The sequence below is a fragment of the Pelodiscus sinensis genome, chromosome 3 (genome assembly GCF_052426305.1).
Source record: "Pelodiscus sinensis isolate ZL-2025 chromosome 3, ASM5242630v1, whole genome shotgun sequence".
In the NCBI taxonomy this organism is placed as follows: domain Eukaryota; kingdom Metazoa; phylum Chordata; order Testudines; family Trionychidae; genus Pelodiscus; species Pelodiscus sinensis.
Genome location: NC_143054.1, coordinates 132,737,245 through 132,764,678, shown reverse-complemented (window position 1 = coordinate 132,764,678; position 27,434 = coordinate 132,737,245). Strand labels below are relative to the sequence as shown.

At 42.5% G+C, this 27,434-nt stretch overlaps 1 protein-coding gene across 1 annotated transcript; it reads left to right on the top strand.

Annotated features, from left to right (window-relative positions):
• Window positions 1-27,170, top strand: OPN3 (opsin 3). Its single transcript, XM_075924834.2, has 4 exons — window positions 1-713; window positions 19,337-19,656; window positions 22,227-22,478; window positions 24,745-27,170. Exons 1-4 carry the CDS (start codon window positions 377-379, stop codon window positions 25,006-25,008), a joined length of 1,173 nt encoding a protein of 390 aa, XP_075780949.1. The 5' UTR covers window positions 1-376; the 3' UTR covers window positions 25,009-27,170.
• Window positions 27,171-27,434: the final 264 nt, after the last annotated feature.

Below are 27,434 nucleotides of genomic sequence, written 5' to 3'. Positions count from 1 at the left end.
TTCCCCAGCTGGCTCGGAGACCCGGGCAGCCCCGAGGGTTCCCTCAGAACAGCCCGCGCCTGGGCAGAGCGGCTCAGGGCCGCCGCGGGCGGGAGCGGGTGGCTCGGCTTGCTGCCCGCCGACGGGCACTGGTGTCTGGGCGGCAACTCCCCAGCGGCTCCTCTGCTCGCCGGCCCCGCGTGTGCGCTAAGGGAGCCCGCCTGCCCCGCCCCTCGCCAGCAGCCCAGCCCGCGCGGGGGAGCCGCGGCAGCTCCTTCTCTCGCTCCCATTGGCGCGGGCAGCGGCGGGATGAGGAGCCGCCGGCCAGCAGCCGCGGCCGGACCCAGGGCTGCTCCGGGCGTGGGCAGCCCCGGCATGTGAGCCGGGCCCCGGCGCCATGTCCTCCGGGAACAGCAGCAGCGGCCGCAGCCAGGCGGCGCCGGGGCCGCGCGGGGACCTGCCCCTCTTCAGCCCCAGCACCTACGAGCTCCTGGCGCTGCTCATCGCCACCATCGGCATCCTGGGCTTGTGCAACAACCTGCTGGTGCTGGTGCTGTGCGCCCGCTTCCAGCGCCTGCGCACCCCCACCCACCTCTTCCTGCTCAACATCAGCCTCGGCCACCTGGTGCTGTCGCTCTGCGGCGGGACCCTCACCTTCGTGGCCTGCCTCCGCCGCCGCTGGGTGTGGGGCGCGGCCGGCTGCCTCTGGGACGGCTTCAGCAACAGCCTCTTTGGTAAGGCGGGAGCCCGCCCGGCCGCCCCGCGCTCCCCCGTCACCGCCCAGTCCACCCCCTCTCTGACGGATTGGGGGTTCGTGGAGCAAGTGCCCCCCCCCCTTACTCCTGCCAGGCAGCTGGGGGCAAGACAAGGGCATGCCCGTTTTTATAGGGCCTCCCAAGTTGGCTGGGATACCTGGTCCCAGCCTGTTGGCCCAGTGGCTAATCCAGCACTGCCCAGGACCAATGCCTGCCTCACCCCACTGCCAGCGCCTCACCGCCATCACCATAAACTCACCCCTTTTCCCACCAGCCTACCTCACCTTCTCTTTACCCCGCCCCCTCCTCCACAACCCCACCACTATCCACTGCACAGTCACCCTTTCCCTCACTCAAACCTCTTCAGCCACACTTCATCCTCTGCTTTACGCCATCACCTTGCCCCATCTCGGTCCCCTTGCCACGTGCTTCCACATGGCCTCTCCACTTTCTCTTAACTTCCCCATCTGCACAACCTTGTCTCAGTCCTACCACATCATCAGTGTATTTCCCCCACATCAATACTGACCCTATCCTATATTATCTGTGCACTAACTATCCCACCAGTTTCATTTTCTTATTTATACTCCCCCCCCCCCCCCCGCCGCCCCACACCTCTTCATTCCCTTTTTCTTCCAGCACCTCTCTCCCTGTATTAGTTATCAGTAATGTCCAGAAAGGCAGGTATTTTTTAGTGTGAAGTTCTGAGGAGAAAAAGATTGTGTCCATGACAAAGGAATGGTGGGAGGTGGGAGGAGGGAGGGCGGAGACTCTACTCCAGTGGTCCCCAACACGGTGCCTGAAGGTGCCATGGCGCCTGCCGGGGCATTTATGTGCGCCCACCTAGTGACCTGGGCCGGCCCGAGCCATTCTTGTGCCTCCGGGCACACGGTGCATGCGTGGCCCCCACCCCCAGGCATGCAGCGCATGCTCAGTGCTGCCCCCAGGCATGCGATGCATGCGCGGACCCGGACCCGCTCCCACCCCAGGCGCCCGGCAGCCCCAAGAGGTTGGGGACCACTGTCTAGTCCCTGCTTTCTGTGCTATTAGTATACAGGATGCTACAGCTTGAAGGTAGAAAGTTTGTAACTGTTATAATCGCTACAAGAAAAAAAAGGCAAGCTCAGGGACTTCGACCATGTGCATGGAAATTTATTTGTGTAGGGTAGTAACCATAGCCTATACTTTTTTATGTTAACTTTTATAATCAGAACAGACACTATTAAAATTAACCAAGAAAGCTATCAGAGAGTCAGAGAAGTGTGCCTTGACATACTCTTCTTGCTGTCCAAAGTGTCCGAGTAAACTGTTTTGAAAACCGAGAAACATCTTTAAAGAAAGTCCTTGAGGGTATGTCTACACTACCCCGCTAGTTCGAACTAGCGGGGTAATGCATGCATACCGAACGTGCAAATGAAGCCCGGGATTTGAATTTCCCGGGCTTCATTTGCATAAGCGGGGAGCCGCCATTTTTAAATCCCCGCTGGTTCGAACCCCGTGTAGCGCGGCTTCACGGGGCTCGAACTAGATAGTTCGGACTAGGATTCCTACTCCGAACTACCGGTACACCTCGTTCCAATGAAGCCCGGGAAATTCAAATCCCGGGCTTCATTTGCACGTTCGGTATGCATACATTACCCCGCTAGTTCGAACTAGCGGGGTAGTGTAGACATACCCTGATATATTTGAACATTGTGTGTCATCACTCAGAATTTGTAGGGAAAAAATGAGCCTTACGGAGAAGAGAAATTATAACTTTTATGATACATTGGAGGCATTTCTGACCAGCCAGACAGCAAAGAAATCTGAATATCATGGGACCTACATCACAGATCAGGAAATTTAGAAGTACAGGCAGTCCCCGGGTTACATGGATCCAACTTACATCGGATCCCTACTTACAAACGGGGTGAGGCAACCCCGCACTAGCTGCTTCCCCCCAGCAGACCAGGAAGACGCAAAGCTAGCGCCCCCTCCCCCCAGCAGACCAGGGAGACGCGGAGCGGCTTTTCTCAGCAGACACCTCAGCTTGAGAATAAAGGACTGAGGGAAGTGAGGTGTGAGAGAATAAAACTGAGCTCTGGAGAAATGTTTGGCTAGAGTTTCCCCTACAATATGTACCAGTTCCGACTTACATACAAATTCAGCTTAAGAACAAACCTACAGTCCCTATCTTGTACGTAACCCGGGGACTGCCTGTACTGTAGCTACATCTTTGTCTAGGAAGTTATCCAAAACATAGAACTTTCTGTTTTCCCCATTCACTGCATCAGTTCTGATGACATGGGTATTCTTATTTGTTTCATTTGTTTAAAAAAATAGGATTAGTAAGGAGTAATTATTGATGCGTCTCTTCTCTGGAATGTTCACTTCGGAGTTTGTAGAATTCTTAAATTACTGAACACTGTAAAGTATGATTTTTCTGTACTGTGACAAGTGTTTCTGAAACCACTTTTTAGAAAAAAGACTTGAACATGTTTCATATTTTGCTTTAATTTTTAGAGACAATTTATGGAAGTCTGATAGAACACATCTTCTGTTTTATCAGCTCAGACTTCTGGAAAGGAGACAGTATTTTTCCTTATTGATTAATAAAGTTGCAAAAAGATTGTTTACTGCAATTAATCTATTGTATAAGTAGTTAAAAAGCCAATAAACTATTTAAAGTTATCAGAAATTCTTTGACACAGGCTTATAAAATAAAGAGATGTAGGTTTGTATGTTCACACAAGAAAAGACACCTGCTCTACAATCTACTTCCAGTCAGCAAATCCTTTATAAAATTTCCTAACTTCCCAACATATTTGATCTTCAGCTATAGTTCACCTTTAGTAAACCATCAGTGGTGGATTAACAGATCACTTAGTAGCATTAGCAAAGCCAGTTGTAACAGTGAAAATACTTGTGAAATGGAGGGATATTGTGGGTGTGCAAAGCAATTAGACTGAAAACTCATTAGAATAGGAGCTATTTAGTTGTTTTGTATGGTGCTTAGCTCAGTCCTGGGCTCTTAAAAGTAAACCCAATAAAAGTGCTTGCAGTGGTAGTAGGCGAAGCCTTACTAACATAATGTTATCCACACCAGTCAGGTTTCAAATACTTAAAAAAAACCAAAAAACCTTAAGCATCTACCAGTATTTGTTTTGCATGTGTCCTCATCAGGAGAGTTTACCATTAAAATTGTTAAAGAATTTAACAATGCAATTTAATTTACTATCCTTTTCCCTCAGTATTGCACTAACTTCTCAAGGCTGTTCTTTTTACATTTTTGTATTTAAATATATGTCCAAAATATAAAATTCACTGTAGAGATTGATGTGAAAAAGCTATGATCAGATCATTGTTATAAATGCACTATTATATATAGTGGAAATAATTTTTATTCCTTTCTGGAAGTGTTAGTGTTTTTTTTTTTAAATATATCCATACTATTATGACTAAGTTTAAAAACACCAAAACACTGGCCCCCTACACAAACACTATCAACCGCACACACAGAGTTGATCAAAAATTAAAAACATTTTAAAGGCTGCATCTAGAAGCTAGAGCAGTGTTTCCACCATTGAATCACCGATGCATGTAATTACTTTCCCTAAGAATTTTCTTCCCCAAGAATTTTCTTCCTCTTTGAGTTGCCTATTGTATTGCTTGATGGAATCTGATACTTTAATACATTTTGTTCAACTTCTACATGAGAAAAAAATCATTTAACTATGTGTATATAAAAAAACCTGACCATCTTAATCTGAAGGTACTCTAAAATTTCTCTTAGGCAGAATTTTGCACATGCTATTTTTTTTCTTCCCAACAGCTGTAGAGAGAAGGTTGTGTATAATCTAGAAACATGAAACAAGAACAGAGTAGCCAGGCTGTATGATTACAAATACCCTTGTCACTTTGAAAACAAGTGCACTAAAGACTACCAAAATTATTGAATAAGAAAAGTTTTTCACTTGTACATTGCATGTTAGTGATTTCTAAGGTGGAGTGCTGACTTCGTTAGGTCCACTATGGTATCTTCTTAGGAAGTGAATTTAGTGCACAAAAGAAGTGCAAAATTGAGAGTTCTGAATTTTTGGAAGTTAATGTTCTTTTGGAAATAGAATAGGTGAACCTTGTACAAGCTTTTCTCTACTGTACTCTCAGGGTATGTCTACAGTACAGAGGAAGATCAAAGCTGCCGCTGTCTATCTTCCAGGGTTCGAATTAGCAGTCTATTTAAGACAGCTAATTTGAAGTGAAAGGAGTACTCTGGTTGATGCTGGTAACCCTGCTTTCATGAGGAGTAAGGGAAGTTGAAGGAAGAGTTTTCTTCCTTCAACTTCCTGCAGGTAGACAGCACCGAAAGCCAAGTTAAGCTACTTGGACTTCAACTACACAATTAACTAGGAATGTTAAATTTTGATTAATCAGCTAATCGAGTAGTCGATGGAAGTAGTTAAGTAGCCATGGGCAGCTCTTGGACATTTTAAAGGGAGAGAGGAAGCGGGAACTGGAGCAGTCCCCACCGGCCTGGGTTCCCCTCTGCCTCTTCCTTTGAAATGTACAAGAGCTGCGGGTGGCTCTTGTACATTTCAAAGGAAGAGGAGCAACAGTTGGGACCTGTGCAAGAGGTACTGTTTCAGTCCCTGCTCATTCCATTTCCCTGCTGCCCTCTGCCTCCCCCAGCACTGGCTCCCCCTCTCCCTCCCGCTGCCTCTCTTTGATAGAAGTAACAAGCGGGGGTAAGTGACTGGTCAAGTTCCTACTCGACTACCCGATAAGCATTAGCTTACCCGGGTAGTCAACTAGTCGCTTACATCCTACAATTAGCGTAGCTGAAGTTGCGTATTTTAATTTGACTTTGTCCTGTAGTGCAGATGTACCCTAACTAGGGATGTTACATTTAGTTTATTCAACTAATCGACTAGTCATTGGATTTTCTATCAATTAGCCACAGCTGGATTAACTCCCAGGCCTGGGAGCTATCCCCTTTGCAGCTCTGCCTTTTAAATGTATTAAAAGCTGGGAGGCTTTTAATACATTTAAAAAGCAGAAGCACAGCGTCTGGGACTGGGTGCAAACCGGGAATCAGCTGATTCCCGGCTCGCACCCAGTCCCCGCTACCTGCCTGCAAGCACTGCCCCTGCAGCTCCCATTGGCTGGGCATGGGGAACTGTAGACACTGATAGAGGCAGCAAGGGTGGGGGAAGTGACTAGTTGAGACACTAGTCAGCTATCCAATAAGCTTTTGCTTATCGGATGGTCGACTACTGACTTACATCCCTAACCCTAACAGTGCCTTGGTTGTGACCTAACTGAGTAATTACTAGAGTAAACAGGTAGTTCAGTCATCACAGATCTTGAAATCTTGGCCTCACAAGTTAATTGTGAAGCTAGTTTTAGTGTTGTTGATACCTGTTTACTGAGTACTGGCCTCATTTCACATCAAATGACCAAAATATGTTTAGTTGTGGTCAATATTGTTTGTGCTCACATCTTAATTATAGACCTAAAGCATTTCTCCCTGGCAGAATTAGGGCGTATTGCATTAGCTTATCATCTACAAAGTCCAGGTTTCAGCTATGGTGATCTCATTATATTCTAGTAATAGAATTTCCTACTACCACACAACTTAGGTTTGACCTACAAATAGGATATTAGAGTTAAGTATTTTAGATTGAGGTATTTTAGCCAAGTAATCCAGAGAACATCAGCCCTCTCTATGTCTGCTCTATGGCTTTCTACTAAGACATAGTTATATGTAAATCCTCTCTTTTTCATTCTTCACCTCTTGTGCACCCAGATTTTCCCACAGTAAACTTGAACTGTCTTCAATTGAAAGGCCCGCATTCTAGGGTGGAGACAGAGTTATGTTCTGCACTTATTTCTTCTTCACACACTACTTTTGCATAAGTCAACTTTATAGATCTAGAGGCTAAGATTTTCAAAAGCAGCAAGTGATTTTTGGATGCCAAGTGATTTTTGGATGCCAATATAAGCCATTAAAAGACCGTTTAAAGTGGATCTGACTTTTCTGAGGGTGAGTTCATGACATCAGAAAATTAGATCCTCTTGTGGATGGCCATCCGAAATCACTAATCATTTTAAAAATCTTGTCCATACAGAGTTGAGTTTCCACACTTATTTTAAATAGCAAAGTTGTACTTCGAAGATAGATACAGGCAGTCCCCGACTTACGCGGATCCGACTTATGTCGGATCCGCACTTACGAACGGGGCTTTTCTCGCCCCGGAGCTCACGGGCGGCAGGTCGCCGCCTGTGTCCTCCGGGGCGAGAAAAGCTTCTCCCGGTCTCCCTGGTCCGCTGGGGGTGGTCCAGCAAAGCCGCTGGACCCCCCCCAGCAGACCAGGGACACCCGAGCAAAGCCTCCGCCTGGGCGGCTTTGCTCGTTTGTCCGGGAGCAAAGCTGCCCAGGCAGCAGGACTCCCGCCACCTGGGCGGCTTTGCTCCTGTCCCCCTTGTCTGCTGGGGGGGTCCAGCGGCTTTGCTGGACCCCCCCAGCAGACCAGGGAGACAGGAGCAAAGCCACACGGGCAGCGGGGTCCCTCCACCTGTGCGGCTTTGCTCGGGTCTCCCTGGTCTGCTGGGGGGGGAGGGGGCGCAGGTAGTGCGCCCCCCACCCCTCCAGCAGACCAGGCTTTTGTTGCGGGATGCCTCGGGTAGAGCAGCTGGGGTGCTGCTGAGTTGGTCCTGTGGGAACCTACCGGGCAGCGCCCCAGCTGTTCTGTCCCAGGCTCCAGATTCAGCAGCTGTTGAAACTGATCAGGCTGATTCCAGGAAGCTGGGGGCAGAGCAACTCTGCCTCCTGCTTCCTGTAGTCAGCCCCTGGTCAGTTTCAGTAGCAGCAGCTGAATCTGGAGTCAGTTCCGACTTACATACAAATTCAACTTAAGAACAAACCTATAGTCCCTATGGGTATGTCTACACTACCCCCCTAGTTCGAACTAGGGGGGTAATGTATGCATACCGAACTTGCTAATGAAGCCCGGGATTTGAATTTCCCGGGCTTCATTAGCATAAAGCCGGCGCCGCCATTTTTAAAAGCCGGCTAGTGCGAACCCCGTGCCGCGCGGCTACACGCGGCACGGACTAGATAGTTCGGATTAGGCTTCCTAATCCGAACTATCTAGTCCGTGCCGCGTGTAGCCGCGCGGCACGGGGTTCGCACTAGCCGGCTTTTAAAAATGGCGGCGCCGGCTTTATGCTAATGAAGCCCGGGAAATTCAAATCCCGGGCTTCATTAGCAAGTTCGGTATGCATACATTACCCCCCTAGTTCGAACTAGGGGGGTAGTGTAGACATACCCTATCTTGTACGTAACCCGGGGACTGCCTGTATAAAAATGCTTTTGTGATTAACTAGAGCAGAGATCAGCAGCCTGTGGCTCTGATGCCACAGGTGGCTCTTTGACTGCCCCCTTGCGGCTCTCTGGGGACTGTCCCAATCGATCACAATCTCCCTGCCTGCCCCAGCCCTACATAGCTCCTGAAGCAGCCAGCATGGTCCCATGGATGGGGGGGAAGCAGGGGTCTTGGCACATTGAACCTGCTTGCAAGCACTGCCCCTGCAGCTCCCATTGGCCAGGCATGGGAAACTGTAGCCAGTAGGAGCTGAGGGAGCAGTGCCAGTATAGAGGGGCAGTGTGTGAAGCCAAGTGCCACATGTTGGCTCCTTGTGCCTTCCTGCATCACCAATCAGGAGCCAGCTGTGGTAAATGCCGCATACCAACCCCTCACTACTTCCTGGAACCAGCACTCCATAGCCCCTCCTACACCCAAAACCTCAAACTTGACTCCCCTCTCCGCTCTGAGCAAGCATGCTGTACCACCCTCTACACCTCTGCCCCAGCTCAGCCCCCTTCAGATTTAAGTGTTTGGGAGAGTAGACACCCTCTTGCACCCCAACAGTCTGCTCCAGCCCGAATCCCACTCCTGCACCCAAACTCCCTCCCAGAGCTTGCACCCCTCCCACCTGCCTGCATGCTACAACACCCCCCCCCTCCCCCACCCTAAGGAACTTTCTAAAGATATCCAATAGCAGAAGTTACATTAAAAGTACTGTATTAGTAGTAATAACTTTAATATGTTCAATTATTATTAGTGATAAATTCTAACTTTATTCAAATCAATTGTAAACATAATTTAACAAAGAAAAGCAAGTCATTAAATATGACAGGGAATTGGTCTCTATGTAGTTAAGTATCAGAGGGGTAGCCGTGTTAGTCTGAATCTGCAAAAGCGACGAGGAGTCCTGTGGCACCTTATAGACTAACTGAAGTGTAGGAGCATAAGCTTTCGTGGGCAAAGACCCATTTCGTCAGATGCATGTCCCTAGGTCTCTATGTAATGTCTTTGTGACGACAAATGTACAGTTAAGCCATATTGTTAATGAATAACTAAGGGGGAAAATAAACTAAATAAATGCAGTTTATTCCATCATCTATTTTATGTCAGAATTTGTTTGGCATCTGTTGTGTGTATATGTGCAAGTAGCTTTGTGTGTGGTGCAGCAAAGATTGTCAACCTATAAACTAGAGCATATCATTAGTACATGATAGGCATGGCATGTTCTAGAAAGACATTGAGACAGTATCTGCATTGTGTATGACATAATCTTCAATGTAATTTCTGAGAGGTTATTTCACAAAAATAAGGATACTTACTTCTGTAGTGATTTTTGGAAGACTGCACATTCAAGCGTTTCTGTTTTAAAGAGCCTCTCTTTTTGAGAACTGTTTTGACAGACTATAGGTGTCTTTGCTGCCAAAGTCTAAAACTAGTGCTAATTCCACATTCTAAGATACTTTATCCCTGACTAAAACAAACAGGCCTTGGAACTCAACTCCAGTGAAAATTGACTGACTCATGGTCTAATCTGATCCAGGGACATACAGAGCTCTTTCTTATGCATTTCCTGCAGTATCCTTTTTTAAAATTAATTTTGGTACATAAGCTGAGAATGCCATGCAGCAGTGGCTACACTCTAGTCAGTAATAAGGATGCTCTGTGCCTACTGTTCACTCTACCAAGCTGTCAGTCTGCTATTATCTTTGGAACCAGACAGAGTGGTTATTGGTTTCAAAAAGAAAGAAATTATCAAGGTCAGACTGGAAATATTCTGCATGATAGACTCCCAAACTCTTAAATCATCTGGAATGTAGGGATTGACTTTGTCCTTGTCACATGAATAATAAGCTTGATTAATTTTTTTTGTGAGCAGAATCTGAAGTCAGATGCAACTTACTTGTCTTCACAGTGGGAGCTGTGAAAAGAGTGGACATTTACACAATGACTGTGCCACCATCTGAAAGACTGTCTATACTTAGGGTGGGAAAAATATGGTAAATGAAATGACTACTTTTAAGTTTAAGTGACATTTATATTCCCGCTCCCAGACTGTATCCACCATCTAGTCCATTAATCATAAGCATGGAACCACAGGGTCTCCAACATGATGGGAAGAGGTAGGTACAGTACTTCAATTAATAGTTATATTTCAAGCTATTGGAGGTCTCCATTCTGATGATTTTTTAGGAGTCTCCATACTTGTTCTGGTGAAGCTCTCTGCATGTGAGAATGTGAACCGCCTTCCCCTTCTTCCACCTATGGCGGCCAATTTGGCTGCAGCTGGCAGAGGTATCTTAATTATCTTTAGCCACAAGAGCTATATTGCCTGAATCTATCCAGCAGATTTCCTGTCTAGCATACATTTATCTATCCAAGTGCTAGAGAGAGGATACCTGATAACTAAAAAACAAACCAATCTTTTTAACAGACTCGCTTCCCATTCAATAAAACAGGAATTTTGCCGAGGGGCCACAGAAGCAGGGTTTAATGCTTTCCTGTGCCTGATAGTAAACATCTGGTAGCTTATGAATCTAAAGATCTATGGCTTATAGTGACTCATGCAAAATTTGGCATATGCAAGAAAAATACATATCCCACCCCAGCCTTACAGGTCCACCTGCAGACAAATTCACAGCTGCATATCTAACTGTTTTGAATCCCAAAACATGCAGTAGGGCCATGGATTATTATTGGGCATACAATTAGACCTGTACGCTTGATAATATTTCCTATGGTTTGAGAAAAAACCCTGATTGAGTCCAAGGAACATATTGTTCTTTGCTCCATTCACAGCTTTAGTCAACACTGCTGAGGATTATTTCACCTGTCAAAATACTCTTCTTATAAACATTTTTAAATACATTGAAATTTATCTTAAGCAAGCTCTCAAAAGAATGATGAATTGGTTGCATACAGATATGATCTGAAGAAAAGTAGAGCAAAATTATATTTGAGGCAAAGCTGTTATCCTGCATAAGTTTCACTGTATTATTATACTGTTAATGATTTTAGGAAGTTCATATAGTCAGTTTGCAGGAATAGTACTCTAATTATGAATGGAAAGCCTTGTCCTTCCTAACAACGTGCTATTTTTCTTGCAGTGATATATATTGGAACATATTTTAACCTTTCAGTTCTTAATAGCCATTTGATTGAAAATATTATTCCCAAATTGGAGGAGAGGTCATAGCATATGCATCAGTAAATTATAGCTCATTAGCTTCACAGATAACTGGATTACTGAGCTGCAACACGTATAAATGACTTTCATTGAACATTAAACTTGGTGATAAGTAGACCAGTTTATTAAAGGTGAGTTGACATGTAAATATTACAATTTAGGGCCTTATGCTCTCCTCCACTATGTGAGGTGAAAAACTAGTGTGTTTCCCCAGACCTTTCATAGCCTCATCTTCTAAGAAATGCCTTGGAGATCAATGTCAGGAGCAGCTGTTCACCTCATTCAAACCCTGAAAAACTTCAAATGATCTTGTGCTAAGTTCACAAGGAATGTTTCCTTAAGTTGCATTCATAGCTGTATTCCCACTGAAACAAATGCTATCTGCCAAACTGCTTTAGGGACGTGCCCTTTTTTTGCAGACAGCAAAGAACTTGCCAGATAAACTCTTAGCTTTAGTGGTTTGTTGGAAGCAAATTAATTGTTCACAGGAATGAACAGTGTATATTAGTTCTACAACTGTTTTATAATGGTCCACTAGACAAAATATATTTGAAAGCTAAGTCTAATAGATCTTGAAAACCAGGATTTCAACCTGTTTAGTTTTGACTGCAGGAAATTTACTTAATACTAAATGTTACTGACAATTCTCAATGGTTCATTGCTGGTGTCATCAAGTAATGTTCTGACATATTTGTCAAATTAAATCAGCTGAGTTAGGGGTTTCCAATGCAATATAAAGCATCTTATTAGCATGTTATTGTCTCATGTAATTGACCAGAGGTTACTGCCATTTGATGGCTGTTCAGCCTTGCAACTGGGTATGACTCCTTTCCCCCCCAGAAAGGACTTAAACTCCAGGTTGTGTCCTCACCATATTCTGTACCCTTTTAAGTCCCCACCACTGTTTCTCCAGCAGTCTTAATGCATCTATCTATTTACAGCACCAGCAGCACATCTTGGCCCTTATTTCCCCAGGACCTGATGGGAACAGAGGTCTTCCCTCCATGAGGCCTCTGTGTAACTAGCCCTAATCCTTCCCAGTTGCTGGATTTCCTTCCTTTCTCTTTATCAGCCTTCAACTGATGGGCTAACTGGTTACTTATCCTGACCAGTTTCCCAGCTTGATTGTTTAATTATCCCATCAGCTTTCTCAAGGGGAACTAATTAACATCTGAGTGATCAAAATGCAGGCTCAGCTCTTCACCCCTTGCATGGCTGTCCCAGACTATCTCTCTAGATATGCTGGACACAAAAATTAGTTGCCACATTTTGTAATAAGTCAGTAATATCAGGACATATACCAAGGACTGAAAGGCTATGGAGAATGATGTACCTCTGACTAGGGATGTGATAGTGTACATGGTTAAATGGTTACATGCAAGCCCCCCCCTCCACTGCCTCAGTATCAGCAGTAACAGTGGGGGGGAGCAGGTGGGACACAGTGCTCATGAGGAACAGCCTCTTCTCTGCACTCTGCTGCTGCCTCTGACAGCAGCATATGAATGGGTGGGGGAGGTAGCTCCACAGGAACCAGTGCATGCGGGGAGCACTGAAAAATTCAGCGGTTACATGTTTACAAAGAAACCCGCACTTTAACATCCCTACCTCTGATTAAAGTGGTAGTTCTGTAAGGTCAGATTTGAGACATATTGGCTGGGCATTATGAAATAAGCATTCAAAGTGGTAGCTCCTCTGTAGCTATGTTCAGTCTTCAGAGATATCAGTCTGGCACCTTTGACCAGGGAGACATGCAAACTACTTTTCAAAATAATGTTGCAGAGTGCATCTAAGTTTAGCGAGGATGTATAGGAGGAAGGAAGAGTTAGAAGCAGGAATTCAGAGGTGGGATGAAGCGGGACAAAAAAATAATAATTTCTGTCTCCCGAGAAATGCTGCTTTTTTTTTAACCAACTTGGAATGAAAAAACAAAATATCAGGTTCTTTTGGAAGAACACAAAGTTCTGAAAATGGGTGATTTGAAAATATTGAACCATTTTATGTTCACATTTCCTATAAAAGTGAAATGTTTGGTTTTGTTAGGCATGCTGAAGTAGGGGAAGACCACAGGGAGAGCCGTGAATACAGACTTTAATAGAAACATCAACAAATCGAGGACTCTTCTTCCATCCTCAAAAGTCTTTTTTTTTTTCATTTTAGTAAATCTATTATTAGGATTCTCCCCCCACCTCCCGCATCCTCCAGTACCCGTGGGTACTTTGAGAGTCTATATATAAGCTCCCACTGTTTAAAGGAGATGATGTACTAAGTGCTAGTTCAGCATCACAGAGGAAGCATCAAATTGAGGCAGACATAATGCACATTGCAGTAATGCTAACTGCATTTGAAGTGTGGAATAGTTCAGTGTTATAGCCAGCTTTTCAAAGAGATCATCTATGCTACATTATCTCACAGGGAATAGGACCTGTGAAAAATGCATGCACATGATGTGTGGCACAGTTAAGAGCACTTTTACTCTGGAAGAAAAATGGGCTGATTACCCAGCATACCCTAAATAAATAATACACACAACGATGCATAGAAATGTAGGGAAAAAACAATTAATTGGGCTAAATTTTTTTCAAGAGAATACATTTAGCTTGAAGAACTCATTCCCAAAGTATACCAAAGCTAATAGCTTAGTACATTTCAAAACATGGGACCATTTGTATAATAAATTTAGCCCCTGAAATTTCACTAGCTGAAACATAATTACAAAGGCCATCAATCCAAGTCATAACCCGACTAGAACAGGAATAAATCTGTCAATCCTCTCATCCTTTTAGTATTGCCAAGTAGGTACTTGTGGGGTTTGACAGCGTGGACCACTAATTGAGAGTCAGGCAGACAGACAAAACTAAATCCTTTTTGTTTTCCTTAGATCTGTCTGTGCAAATATGGCAGGAAGAAGAGGAAAGAATTCTAGATTACTAGTGCACAGACATGACTAGTGTTTGACTAATAGGCTGATAGCTATTCAAATAGTTGGGTAAGGCATGTGAATTGCCTCCAAGTGCCTTGTTCCAACTTCCAGACATAATAAACTCTTCATTATTCTCTAATCTTGAAGATACAAATATCCTCATAAGTGAAACTATAATCGGATGTAGTTTGTGTTCTGTTCTAACATCAGGGTGATCATGGATCTATGTTTCCCTTGATGATTTTCTCAGAAGTACCGTGACAAAAAAGCAGGTAACTTAATAGAACATCCACCCCCTGATTTAAGTCCTATTTGCTATCATTATATGATCCATGAAGTTCAACATCCTATCTCAGATAAATTTGTCCCAATAGAGAGGTGAAACTCAACTGGTATAAGGTCCTCTGACACATAAATGCATCAGCAAATGAACATTTTTACATTACTGAAAACATAATCTTCCTTGTAAGCCTCTTACCTGTGATCTACCCTTCCCTTCATCAATCCTGATGATGCAAGGATTTAGCTTTAGTATTTGGCAGAGAGACAGCAGTGTGTGTTGGCTACAGAGACTTAATTCTTAAAATGTAAATTAAACTATCCTCTGTCTAATGACAACATCTGAAAAATAACATGCACTGAAGATAAAAAAGGACAATCAGAATAAACCGAGTTGAAACCCAATATAAAAAGGAGAATCTTGACAGTGAAAGCATTCCAAATATTACAGGTAGATGAAAAGACAAAGTCACAGGTCACATCCTTACAGAAACAAGTCTCCCACTGACTTCAGTATACTGTTTTGCCTGAGAAAAAACTGCAGGATTTGGCCTATAAACTCTTTTCACAATGAAATATAAACAATTTAATTCAGTAACATCATTGATGATATACCAGGAAAGAATTTGATGTGATCTGTAAACTAAATGTAAAAAAGCAAGCACCAAATTTAATGCAAATGTAATTGTAAAGATGAACTAAATGTAGGGGAACTTACACATGCTTTTATTTTTTTACCGCGTATTTGAAACCACTTTTTCACTTCTGTTAAGTGCATTTTACACCAAGACCACCAGATCAAAAGGATTAATTGATGTGTACATTGACTCTGATTCAAAAGACTGAGAGAGATACACACTGGGTTCTGGGTTATCCAGAAAGTAACTGTAATGTCAGATGTACATTCTGGCAATAGTGCCTCTGCAGTTAAGGTTGCTTTCCATAAGCACTTAAGCAGGGTTTCACTTCTTGCTTTGTATGAAGAATCTGCTGCAAATTATCTTTGATTTAAGACCGACTTTTCTAAAAAAACATCAAGTACATCTGTTAAAGTTGAGGAATTAAAGTGAGGTCTTTCAAAAAACTTCTATTTGAGTCATTTTGGGGGCTTCTCAAATCAGTCTTACTAACCCTTAAAATTTATATTTGAAGATATTAGGTTATTACTAGGTTGTAAGTAAGCAAAGTTAACAATTATTTTTTACCTGTGCCCTCCCTTGTCATGTTTGATTATCTTAGTCACTGAATATATTTGAAATCAACTGGATTACATTTTAAAAGAAGTCATGTTGTTGACCAACAGATTCCAAGTAACAGGAGGGAGGAATATAGCTGCCTCACTATTGATCATATCTCAATGGTTGTACAAATTTCAGCAGTATTATCTTTTCCAAAATGTCACTTTTGCCCCAAGTGCTGCTTGAAACCTTAGGTGAAAGCCTTCTCCCCCACTTCATATCAGTAGCAAAACTCTCATTGACTTTTACGAGGCCAAGATTTCACCTATTGTCTCCAAGTTGGAGGTGAGAACATGACTAATGCCAGCAGAGGAAATGTCAGCATTTCATGCAATAGTACAGCAGTGGGTGTCTCGGAATTCCCCTTTGTCCTTTTCCCAGCTGGAAGAAGGGATCATGTGCTGCAGGCTAAAGGAGAAATATATATGTGTGGTCTGGACCAAGAGCTGCCCTCCTTACAAGAAGGAACAGCATCATCTTGTAGTAGAGCAAACAACTGAGTTTGCACAGATAGACCTGAAAAAGTTGCAGCAGAGGGGCTTTTGCTCACTTCACCATCATTGAGAAGTTATATTCCAATGTTTGTTAGGGTAAAATTTTCAGAAGTATTTACATGGCTTATGTGTCTAAATCCTATTGATTTTCAATAAGACCCAAGTCACAAACACTTTTTAAAAACATTTCTCACAGAGCATTTCTGTATTAGAAGTATTATAAATTATATGTAAAAGGTTATTCATAATTGAAATACAATTTATGTACTACTTTGTTATGTTTTATGGTTGCAATTTGTCTTCTAGGTCTTGCACATTTAAGTTCTGTTAGCCTAGCAGTTGGAACCTGACTCACCATTTCTTTGTACTTTGGCCTTCCAACAGGCTGATTCCCCAAATGATTATTTATATTGTTGTTGCTTCTTAACTAAGTAGTCACCATCAATAGTGAAAAGTTGGAATCTTACACTGGAAAATCAAGGAAGGTTTCCATAACAGATTATCTTTACTGAATGCTTAAAGGGAAAAATAATGTGATAAACCAACACAGCCCAATTTAAGAAATTCCTTATAAATTGCTTCCCAAATTATCATGAAAACTTATAACCCAGAAGTCACCACTAGAGCTGACTTCTGTTTTGATTCTCTCCAGGAGTGTCTGAATTTTAAGGGCAAGGCTGCCCATCTGTTCAGGTCATCATTTTGCATAGGAGTAGTACTGATAATCCTTCATCTAAGACTCAAAAGCTGCTTATTCATTAAAAATCCACTACTCTGATGGGATTCAAACTGTCAAGGTAGCTCTTGTCATTTAAAACATGCAGAAAGTTCTTTCATCATGATTAACGCAACCTATTGCAGACACAACAGGAATAGAAGGACCACCTGACCCCTGAAATATATTCCCCAGACACAACCAGCATTCAGATACCTTTCTCCAACATAAATCTGAGACCTGTGGGCATTCCACCATTATGAGCAGGCCTGGTTTGAGAACTTTCTCCTCCAGGTAAACAGCAGCATTCCAGTTCTCACAAGACATCCTTCATCACAAATATGCAATTAGTACTGACACTTCTTCATTAAGGTTCTTTTTTGATAAAATACACAAATGTTGTTACCCCAGATATCTAATTTTCCTTTTAAACATCTTCCTTTTCCTGTGCTAATTGCATAAATACTTCCTTTTGATATCTAATGGATTCTTTAAACATCATCTTTCTTTGGGATACCCCTTGTCTCCAGACCAGAGGATTTACATACAAAGATAAGACTACAACACTCTCATACTTACATCCCACACATACCACCAGTGTCCTAGAATTCCTATCCCACTCAAGTCAACTACCATACATTTACTAGACGCTAAGAGTGTGCCTAGACTAAATGGCTCCGTCGACGGAGCCATGTAGATGAGGCAGGACGACAAAGGGAAATGAAGCTGCGATTTAAATAATCGCACCTTCATTTAAATCAAAATGGCCACTGCGCTGTGCCGATCAGCTGTTTGTCGGCATAGCGCTGCAGTCTCGATGGGGATCTGCCGACCCCAGAACCCTTTGTCATCAGATCCTTTATGCCTCATGAAACGCCACCCCGAAGAACCTGTCATTAAAGAAGTTTCTTCCTAGTTGTCTAGAGAACCTTCACTTCTTTCCAGTATCACTTCCCTCTTTTGCTTTGATAAAAACTACTGTTCTTGTAAAGGATATCCACTGAAGACACAAATTGTACAGGATTCAGTCAAGGCTAGGTACCCAGCTTACTACATGCTAGATTTGATTTATTAAGTGCCCCGGTACTCCTGTGAGGCATCTAGTTAATATTATACCTCTTTCACTGATGGATACGTTGCTACAGGATACTCTACGTCGGAGACAGCAAATGTAAATCTACCTTCATCATGCTTATTTGCTCCACTAAAATTAATTTTAATATGGTTCATATGGAGACTATTGTTAATATATGTTACATTTGTCATCCTTAAGGCTTTATCTTTTCCCCAAATGAAAAAAAAGCTTCAGTTATCTATGACTGACTTTGAAATTTTTCTTCAGGACACTATGAATGTTCCCATTTCAGGGAATAATAAACCCTACATGTTCAGCATTCTCACAGCAAAATAAAAGTGTGATTTTGAGAAATACAGAAATCAGAACATTTTATGTGCATGAATACAGAAATCTAACATTTTATGTGGATGACAAAATATCCATTTTTCCTATTAAAAAAGGACATATGGAAATTCTGTTAGAGAGATTTGCAACCAACTATGCTGAATGCTATGAAATAAGTACATTTGTGTTTAGGCTTTGCTGGTTAAAAGAAAAGAGACACACTTGTTAGATCAACTGTGGTAGCACAGGACTTCGGTTGACTGAAGATTCTTTTATGTGAACAAAATAGATGTTGATCATTATTTCCACAACTCATGCAGAGCCAAATCTTGCTGTCCTAATTCAGGCAGAAGTCCCATTGAAAAGAATGAGTCACAACCAAAGGCTGGTAGGATGTACTGTTCAGTACTGACCTTAATCTACGGCTCCTGTCAGGCTGTATTTACTGGAAGTGTGGGCTTGAGGGGGGGAAATGTACCAGCAATTCAAGAGAAAAATATGGTATTAAAACTCCCACTGTGATGGCTCAGCTGTCAGAAGTTGGAATTCTACCCAGTCATGTTTGGGAGATTTAACAGTGCCTTTCAGAACTTTCAAATGTTTTAATTGCTTTTAAATTTAGTCTTCACTCTAAATTTCCTGGGTTTCTAATACGTGTCGTGGTTAACAACAGTGTTCTTTTAAGGTGGCTTTGTCTTTAAATGTACCTGCAACATTAACTCTCACTTAACTACATTGTATTTATAATTATATAGACATAGGCCACCCACAAGCTGTGACGTACAAAAGTAGAGTAGCAATCAGATTCTGAGTAGTCTCTCTGAAATCAATGGAACTGTTTGTAGTGGGAAGTGCCAATCAATAGGCTTAAAGATGTCAGCACTGGATCCATACTGTGTAGTTTTTAAGTGTCTGATTAGAGGTAGTAAGCTTCCCTGCCACCAGATTAGTAGTGGGATTACCAAATATTCATGTCTCTCTACTTATTGATCACAGCTTGCTGTTTCTTTATTTCTCCTTACAGGAATTGTTTCCATCATGACCCTCACTGTCCTTGCCTACGAGCGCTACATTCGAGTCGTTCATGCAAAAGTGATTGATTACTCTTGGTCCTGGAGGGCCATCACCTACATCTGGTTGTACTCGTTAGCTTGGACTGGAGCACCTCTCCTAGGGTGGAACAGATACACACTGGAGATACATGGACTAGGTTGTTCAGTAGACTGGCAGTCAAAAAACCCCAGGGATGCCTCCTTTGTGCTCTTTTTCTTTCTTGGCTGCCTAGTGGCTCCTGTTGGAATCATGGCCTATTGCTATGGCCATATTCTATATACAATACGAATGGTGAGTTGAAACAAGGAAGCAACATACACAATGAATAATTACACTTAGAAGATAAATGAGTAATTGGTCTCTGGAAAGATACATCGTCCCCAGGGTTTTATTGATACGATATCCTATGGAAACGTTGATGTACATAAAGAATGGGATCTTCATGCCAAATTTCCATTCATTTTAATGGTAACTTGGTATCCTTAGGCAAATTTAACAATTTCTGCCTAGATAACAGTGCTCTTTATCTCATGTAGTATCTTTACTTTCCATTTTTCATTTCTATCTCAGTACTTCTGACATAGGAGGGGAATTTATCTTTGGGTATTTTTTCTAATAGCATTAAAAATGAGATTCCCTTTTTCATGAAAGTATACAGGGAAAAACGTCTCATGAGACTCTAAAAAATCCTACTCTACAAATTTGATAAAGCCATAACATAAAATATTAATCATAGCATTGACTGGAACAATGGTAATTTCCCTTTGAGAATGTATTCAGCAATACTAGAGACATAGGTTAGATATGCATTGTACTTGTTTCCAGTGCATCTCTTATTTTGTGAGCCATCAGACTTTTGAAGCAATATCCAAACTCCTTCTCTTTGGAAAAAAAAGCTGCTATCAGATATGTTTGCTAAGATAGTGTTCTAGGTTAACTATTCTACTTCAGTCCAGCTCTGCAATCATTAGAAATTGTTATTTTTTGAGTTTGGTAGTCTGAATCCATTTTATAGTGGACTAGTATCTACATCAAATTTTAATAATTGATAGTAATTAGAGAGGCTACAAGCACATGTACACGATACTTCTCATCTCCTGAAAGCCATTCAGCTGATACGGAGAGCTGACCTGGCATAGAGAATGAACTATCCTATTCTTTCAAGAACTGGTCCCACCATGTCAGGATTATAAATCAATTGGCACGGCAACATGGAGAATTTTGTACAATAGAAGCTCAGATATAGATGGAGGCGGTCCATAACTCTGAAATGTTCTGTAACTCTGAACAAGAGGTTATGGACTTCAGCCATAGCAGGGAGTGGGTGGGTTGGGACTGCAGCCCACAGGGTAAGAGGGGAGTCAGAACACTAGGGGTACGTCTAGACTACCGCGTTTGTCGACGGAAGTTTTGTCGACAGATACTGTCGACAAAACTTCCGTCGACAAAGAGCGTCCAGACACATTGAGTTCTGTCGACAAAGCAAGCTGCTTTGTCAACAGAACTCCGTAGTCTGGACGCAATGTTACAGGCAATAACACCTTCTGTCGACAGAGTTTCTGTCGACAGAAGGTGTTATGCCTTGTAAAATGAGGTTTACCAGCGTCGACAAAATTGCTGAGTTCTGTCGACGTTATGTCGACAGAACTCAGCGGTAGTGTAGACGCTGGTATAGTTTTGTCGACAAAAGTCCACTTTTGTCGACAAAAGCCTGTAGTCTAGACACACCCTAGGTGGGGGAAGGTGTCAGGGTTTCTGATCATTGGGGTGCCTAAGCACCAGATGGGGGGTGCAGGGCGTCTGCCTTACTGGAGCACCAGGGCTTGGGACTTTATACTTGGGCAGGGAGCTCTGAGGTATTTGGCTTCAGTTACACTGTCCCACTCCCCATTTCAGCCTTGCAGGGGTGCCCATGGCTCAGAGCTTAATCTGAGCAGCTGTACTCCTGGCTTCAGGCCCAAGAGGAGCACAGAGGCTCAGGGCTCCTCACAGCTCCATTCCCAGTTTCAGCAGGTGCAGGAGGCATTGGGCCTCTAACTATGGGGGAAGCACCAGGGCTGAAATGAGTGCCCCCCTTGTAACTAAAACTCCAAGCCCTGGTGACCCCAGCGGGTCTGAAGATCCAAGCCCAAGCACTCCCCCGGTCTAAAGTCCTGAGTCCAGTTGCCCCTAAGAATCAGAAACTCTGAGCCACATCCCACCCAGATCCTTGATGCCCCCCCTCTTCATCAGTGCACTTTTAATCTCCTGTAGCTGAAGCCCTGAGCTCCAGGGCTAAATCCTGTACAGTACAGTACAGGGCACTGTTTGCCGGGGATATTTTTTTTGTTTGCGCTGCTGCTTGATTGATTACTTCCAGTTCCACGGGGTGTCCAGTTCACTGGTAGTAATTCCAGTGTTTGTATTTTTGAGGTTCTATTATACTGGCAACTCTCATGTTATACCTAGTCTATATAGACAGAATAAAAATCTTCAGGATTGTTCTTTCAGGACCATTGTTTATACAGCCTTTGAGGAAAAATATCAGCCAGAGACTAGAAACTTTCTCTATTAATGGATTGGTGCATGACACTTTTCTAAAATACTTTGATTAGAATGAAGTAGTAGTAATGTTGTTTGTCATTCTTCAGCACATTCATTTTCCTCCTCAAGCTATATCTGCACCTTATTTACCACACATAATAAATGAGCAGAGAACACACCTACTCAGTTGCAGAAGAACTAAAGAGTCTTGAAATGGGATTAACATTCTCTGCTCCTAATAAATTATAGACTAGGCAATTGAGAATTAGTCTCTCTGAACAAAAATTAAAGCTATTTCTTGCACTTGTTTTCAGCCTGTTCCTTTTTCCTCTCTGCAGCTTCGCTGTGTTGAAGATTTTCAGACTATGCAAGTGATCAAACTCCTAAGATATGAAAAGAAAGTGGCTAAAATGTGTTTTTTAATGATCTCCATCTTCCTTATCTGTTGGATGCCTTATGCAGTGGTCTCTCTTTTAGTAGCTTCTGGCTATGGCAACCTCGTAACTCCAACCGTGGCTATCATCCCATCTTTCTTTGCCAAATCAAGCACTGCATATAATCCAGTTATCTACATCTTCATGAGCAGAAAGGTGGGTTAATCACAAACTTAGTTTATCTGAGCAATTGATGGATGCATATGGCACAGCTGTGAGGATTATAGTGGATACAGAGACCAGTTTTCAAACTTGCCCATTTAAATTAATAGCACTTGCTCTAATTAGCAAAGAGGTCTGAAATGGACACCGAGGTGTCCAAACGCTTATTTGAGCACACAAATATGGAACCTATTGCAGAGTAGACACAATTTCTGCCAAAACTCAGGTACATTTCCATTGGAGATCTGCTTGGGTTCCAGTGTGGCAGCCCCTGAATTGGGGATTCATGTTCAGGAACTGTCAGAGCCCTAGAAATCATTGGAAGCAGGCTACCCGCCAAATAGTATTCCCCAGGAACACAAAGATAGGAAAATTATTACTGTGGCTAGCCCTTGAAAATGCTGAGGGGTAGGCTACCAAGGATTATCCCACCCATGTCCTAAAACTGAAGCAAAGGTGCAAGGGCTTTTTCAGAGTGTGGTTTTTGTGGGACTGCTCAACCAGGGTTCCAGGGATTTCTTTAGATCCATTTCAAGGCATTGCCAAATTAATTTGTTTGGTATTAAACTGGTGAATTATATCAGCCGTCAAGTTCACTTGGAGTTTTTGAAGTTCGCGAAGATATGGAAGTACTGTTTGTTATGTGGAAAGTAAAAAAGTGATTGCTACATTTAACCCTATTCTACTCTTAGGATATGTCTACACTGCCACCCTAGTAACGGTAGTTTGAATTAGGAGCTTTAATTCGAACTACCTAGCCCGTGCCGCGTGTAGTCGCGGGCAGGTAGTTCGAACTACGGGGCATTTAAAAATGGCGGCGCCCGGGAACATGCAAATAAAGCTCGGGATATTTAAATCCCGGGCTTCATTTGCAAGTTTGAATGATTACATTAGCCACCCTAGTTCGAACTAGGGTGGCAGTATAGACATACCCATAGAAGCCTTAAACTTCTGTCTAATCAGGAGAGTAGCCACAGTTGCTGTATCTGTAAAGTAAGATCACATGTATCATAAATGATTGTGATTTAAATGGGACAAACAAGTGCTGATCATATCTAGGATCTAAATCCATTAATGGTGGGAGGAGGGAGGGAAGAGAAGCATTTAATAATTTTCCTTTCCACTGCTATTTTTATTTAAAATGAAATTAGTTCATTGTTGCCAACTACTGGGATGTTATTGCAAGTCCCTAAAATTCGGTGTTTAATAAAGTTCCAGTTTCTGGGGATATGCCAATCACAAGAAAAAATTCAGCCTTTATATTTTTTTAAATAGAGAATTGTATTGCCCTCTTAGTTGTAGGGCAAAAAATGTAACATTGTGAACTCTAGAGGCTCCAAAATCATGAAGCATAACTAAGTCTCGGATGGGGCCTGACTGATGATTTTTTGAATATCTGAAGTTTGTGATATGAGTTCATGGGAAAATATTATAAGAACTATTCTAAAGAAACATTGTTCATATGAACAATAATCATGCCCCTCCAAAGAAAAGAGCTTGGTGACAAGCATTGCAAGCTGCCTGGTCCCCCTCTCCATAGCTAGCTTCTAAGCTACTGTGCCTGGCCTGCTGCTCTTGCTTGCAGGCATCCTCTCCAATGCAGAGTTGCCAGCTCCTTTGATTTCATGAAGAGTTTAGTCCTAATGGATGCTTGTGTTCAAGCACTAATGCTTCCCGAACCCGGGAGAATCTCATCTTTCCTTTAAAAAAAATTAGCCCATTTCTAGTCTTTGTGGTTATCGAGAAAAACTGGAAAACATGATCTGCATTTACTTTAAAAGCTCAAACATAAGAAGGCAAACAAACCAAAAAAAAATCCAAATGTTTTTTTTTTTTAAAGTCTCAAGATTTTTAAGCCAAGCCACACAATTGTGGGCCTAACACAGTATTTGAATGTCAGGAGTTGGCAATACAATGCAACCTCTAGCTCCCAGTGTCTCCTGAGCCCAGGTTCCCTTGTGATGTTACCTCCTTTTCCGGTTCTCTAGGGATTAACTGAGCAGCACTGATCTTTACTGTCTAGTTGGTCCCCTCCAGCTCATTTAGTGGAGGGGGTGGGATGCACGAAGAAGAAAGGTACCCACTAATGAGACAATACGTTCATTGCACTGCTGCTATTAATTCATAACCTACTGGCAGCTCTAGAAACTGGTATAACTATTCATTGGAAATACTAGATACACTTGTCATCACTGAATGCATTGTGTAAAAGTGAGAGCTTTGAAAGGTGTAATTTGAGTCTATTTTTTCCTCTTTGCAGTTTCGACGATGCCTTTTGCAGCTCTTGTGCTTTCGCCTGCTAAGATTCCAGAGGACTATGAAAGAAAGACCAGTGTTAGGGAATGAAAAGCCAATAAAACCAATAGTTATGTCCCAGAAAGTTGGGGACAGGCCAAAAAAGAAAGTGACTTTCAGCTCTTCCTCAATCATTTTTATTATTACAGGTGATGATACCCAGCAAACAGACAACAGCAGCAAATACAATAGCATGAAAATAAATGTGATTCAAGTAAAGCCACTATAGTGGCTAAGCTACATGTGTTAGAATCTGAATAGACGTTAGCCAATGAAACTGTTTGGTGTGAAGATTTCTTTGATTATAGTGTAATGAGGAAAGCACTGTCCTTCAGCTTTTGAAATGTTGAACCAATTCAGTGGGGTGAAGCTCTATGAACAATTTAATCATGGCAACAATATAGAATTCTTTACATTTGTACCCAACGTATTGCTGGACTGAATTTTTTTAAAAATTGAGTAGTCAGCATGCCTTAAGTCACAGACTTACCAGGGAAATCCAGGGAGTTTCTGAAGCAGGCCTTTGGTTTGCTGACCAGAACCTGCTCTTGACAAAAAAGGTGACTTTCACATTGCTGCCTCTACCGTCAGACACAATACAAAGCCAGGAGGAAGTTACAGCTTGTTTAGTTGAAGCTGTCCTGTTGTTTTGGTGCTACTCATTAGGTGCCCTTTACCTAGAGGTGGGCAATAATTTTCTTAGGGGGGCCACTTAATGAATTTTGGAACTGATCTGGCTCCACCCCTGGAAGGGCCAAGGCCTGGGGCAGAAGAGGTGGGACTGAAGACTAGCCTGCCCCTAGAGTGGCATGGTGCTGGAGGCTTTGAAGTAAATACACAGCAAAGAGCTTGTGGCTTTGGCCCCTGCCAGGTCAGTGCTGTGACCGGGAGCTGGGAGCCATTTAAATAGGATCCTGCTGCCTGAGCCATTTCCTGGAAATTCAGTGGCACCGGCAGAAGGATATAAACATAAAGTGGACAGATGCATTCCACAGCCTGGATCCGGCATCCAGGCTGCATCTTGCCCAGCCCTGCCGTAACCACCATGAGAGGTGTTCTGGAGAAATTAAAAGGAAATAAAGACACTGGTAAAGAGATGACTAAAAGGAGAGCAAAAATGTTGCACACCACTACATCCTGCTTTAGTTTAAAAAAAAAAAAAACCTAAAAAAAAAAAATCTAACAAACAGCAGAAAATGTAGATTAGGAGGCACTGACAACAAAACCATACGCATATACACATTTATTACATGGAACTGAGATCCTGATTACTTTTTGATCATTACCTTTCCTGTAATACATTTTGTGAGCATAACAGGTATCAACCCAGCTGCCTGTGCTTACATTTTAACTGTAAGTAATAACACTCAGCAGAATAGTTACAGAAGTGACTCTGAACTTGGTAAAAAGTCTTGAAAATTATTGCTTTTCAATGCTGTACTCCAGAAGTAGCTGCATTTCGGTAGTAGGCATGTTTGTGTGTTGGGACTCGAGTCTCCACCACACTACATTAGTTTTACATCAGTGAACTGAACATGTATCAACTGAATTTCATTGATGTGTAATGGAGAATCAGGCCCAGGGGTGACCTTGGATTGGTGTTATTTTAGGCCATCACTTCCGCACGTGTTGCCATTAGGACAATATGGAGCCTAGAATATAGCTTGTAGTTTCTCTGCTCTGATGGAAACTGGAGGAGAAGCAGATATGGGGCCAAGGGGACCAGGCTAGACACTCATTTGCACTAACAAGAGTTGATCTGGCCTCAAAGAGTTCAATAGGGACCAGAAACAAAAGTCATCAGCTAGAGCCTGACCACTGGACATACTGATTGAACTCAGCTGGCGTTAGTGAGGGACCCAGTCCACTCCCTCTCTTCTTTCAAGAGGCTAAAAACAGTTGGGTTTCATTTTATGCAGTCCATGAACTCCTCAGACACAATACAAAGGTTTCTTTTCTTGTTCCTAGGCAGGGGTGTAGCAGCAGTGGCATGAGGTACCTTGTACACTAACCCCTCTGTTGTATCCCCACTGATAAGCTGAGTATATGTAATGTTCTAATCACATAAGCACACAAAGAAATAGGCATTAGTTCATGTAAGAAAGGACATAGGTGAAACACTTGTCTACTCCCCGCCCCACATAGGCATAGTTTTGAGTTATTTTGTGAATCTGGATTCATGTCCTTAATTTAAGTTATCTGTTTCCCCCTTTTTCCTACCAATGATCACTACCTATGCACATTTGTTTTTACCAAAGAGAGAGAAATGCACCAGAAATCCACATAAATTACCATCCTTTAACAGAATGTGTATGTTTAATATTTTAGCGTTTGATGTGTCTCAAGCCTTTTATGAGATTAAATTTACCTTATTTGTCATACATTAAATTATGGTCAAGTATTTTCTCCTTTTGAGAAGGAAATGGCTCTTTACAACAGCTACTGGACATATCTAGAGCTTCTTAGGAACTGACAAAACAATAGTATTTCACTTTTGGTCATAAACATTTTGCTTTTTGCTCTGTTGAAATTGCACAGAAAGCTACTGATTTATTTTATAAAGAACTCCCATATAATCAGCCTTGTTCAGAGAGACATTGTCATGGAATGTAGCCACCCAGTTCACGCAGATAAGAAGTTACCGTGAAATTACAA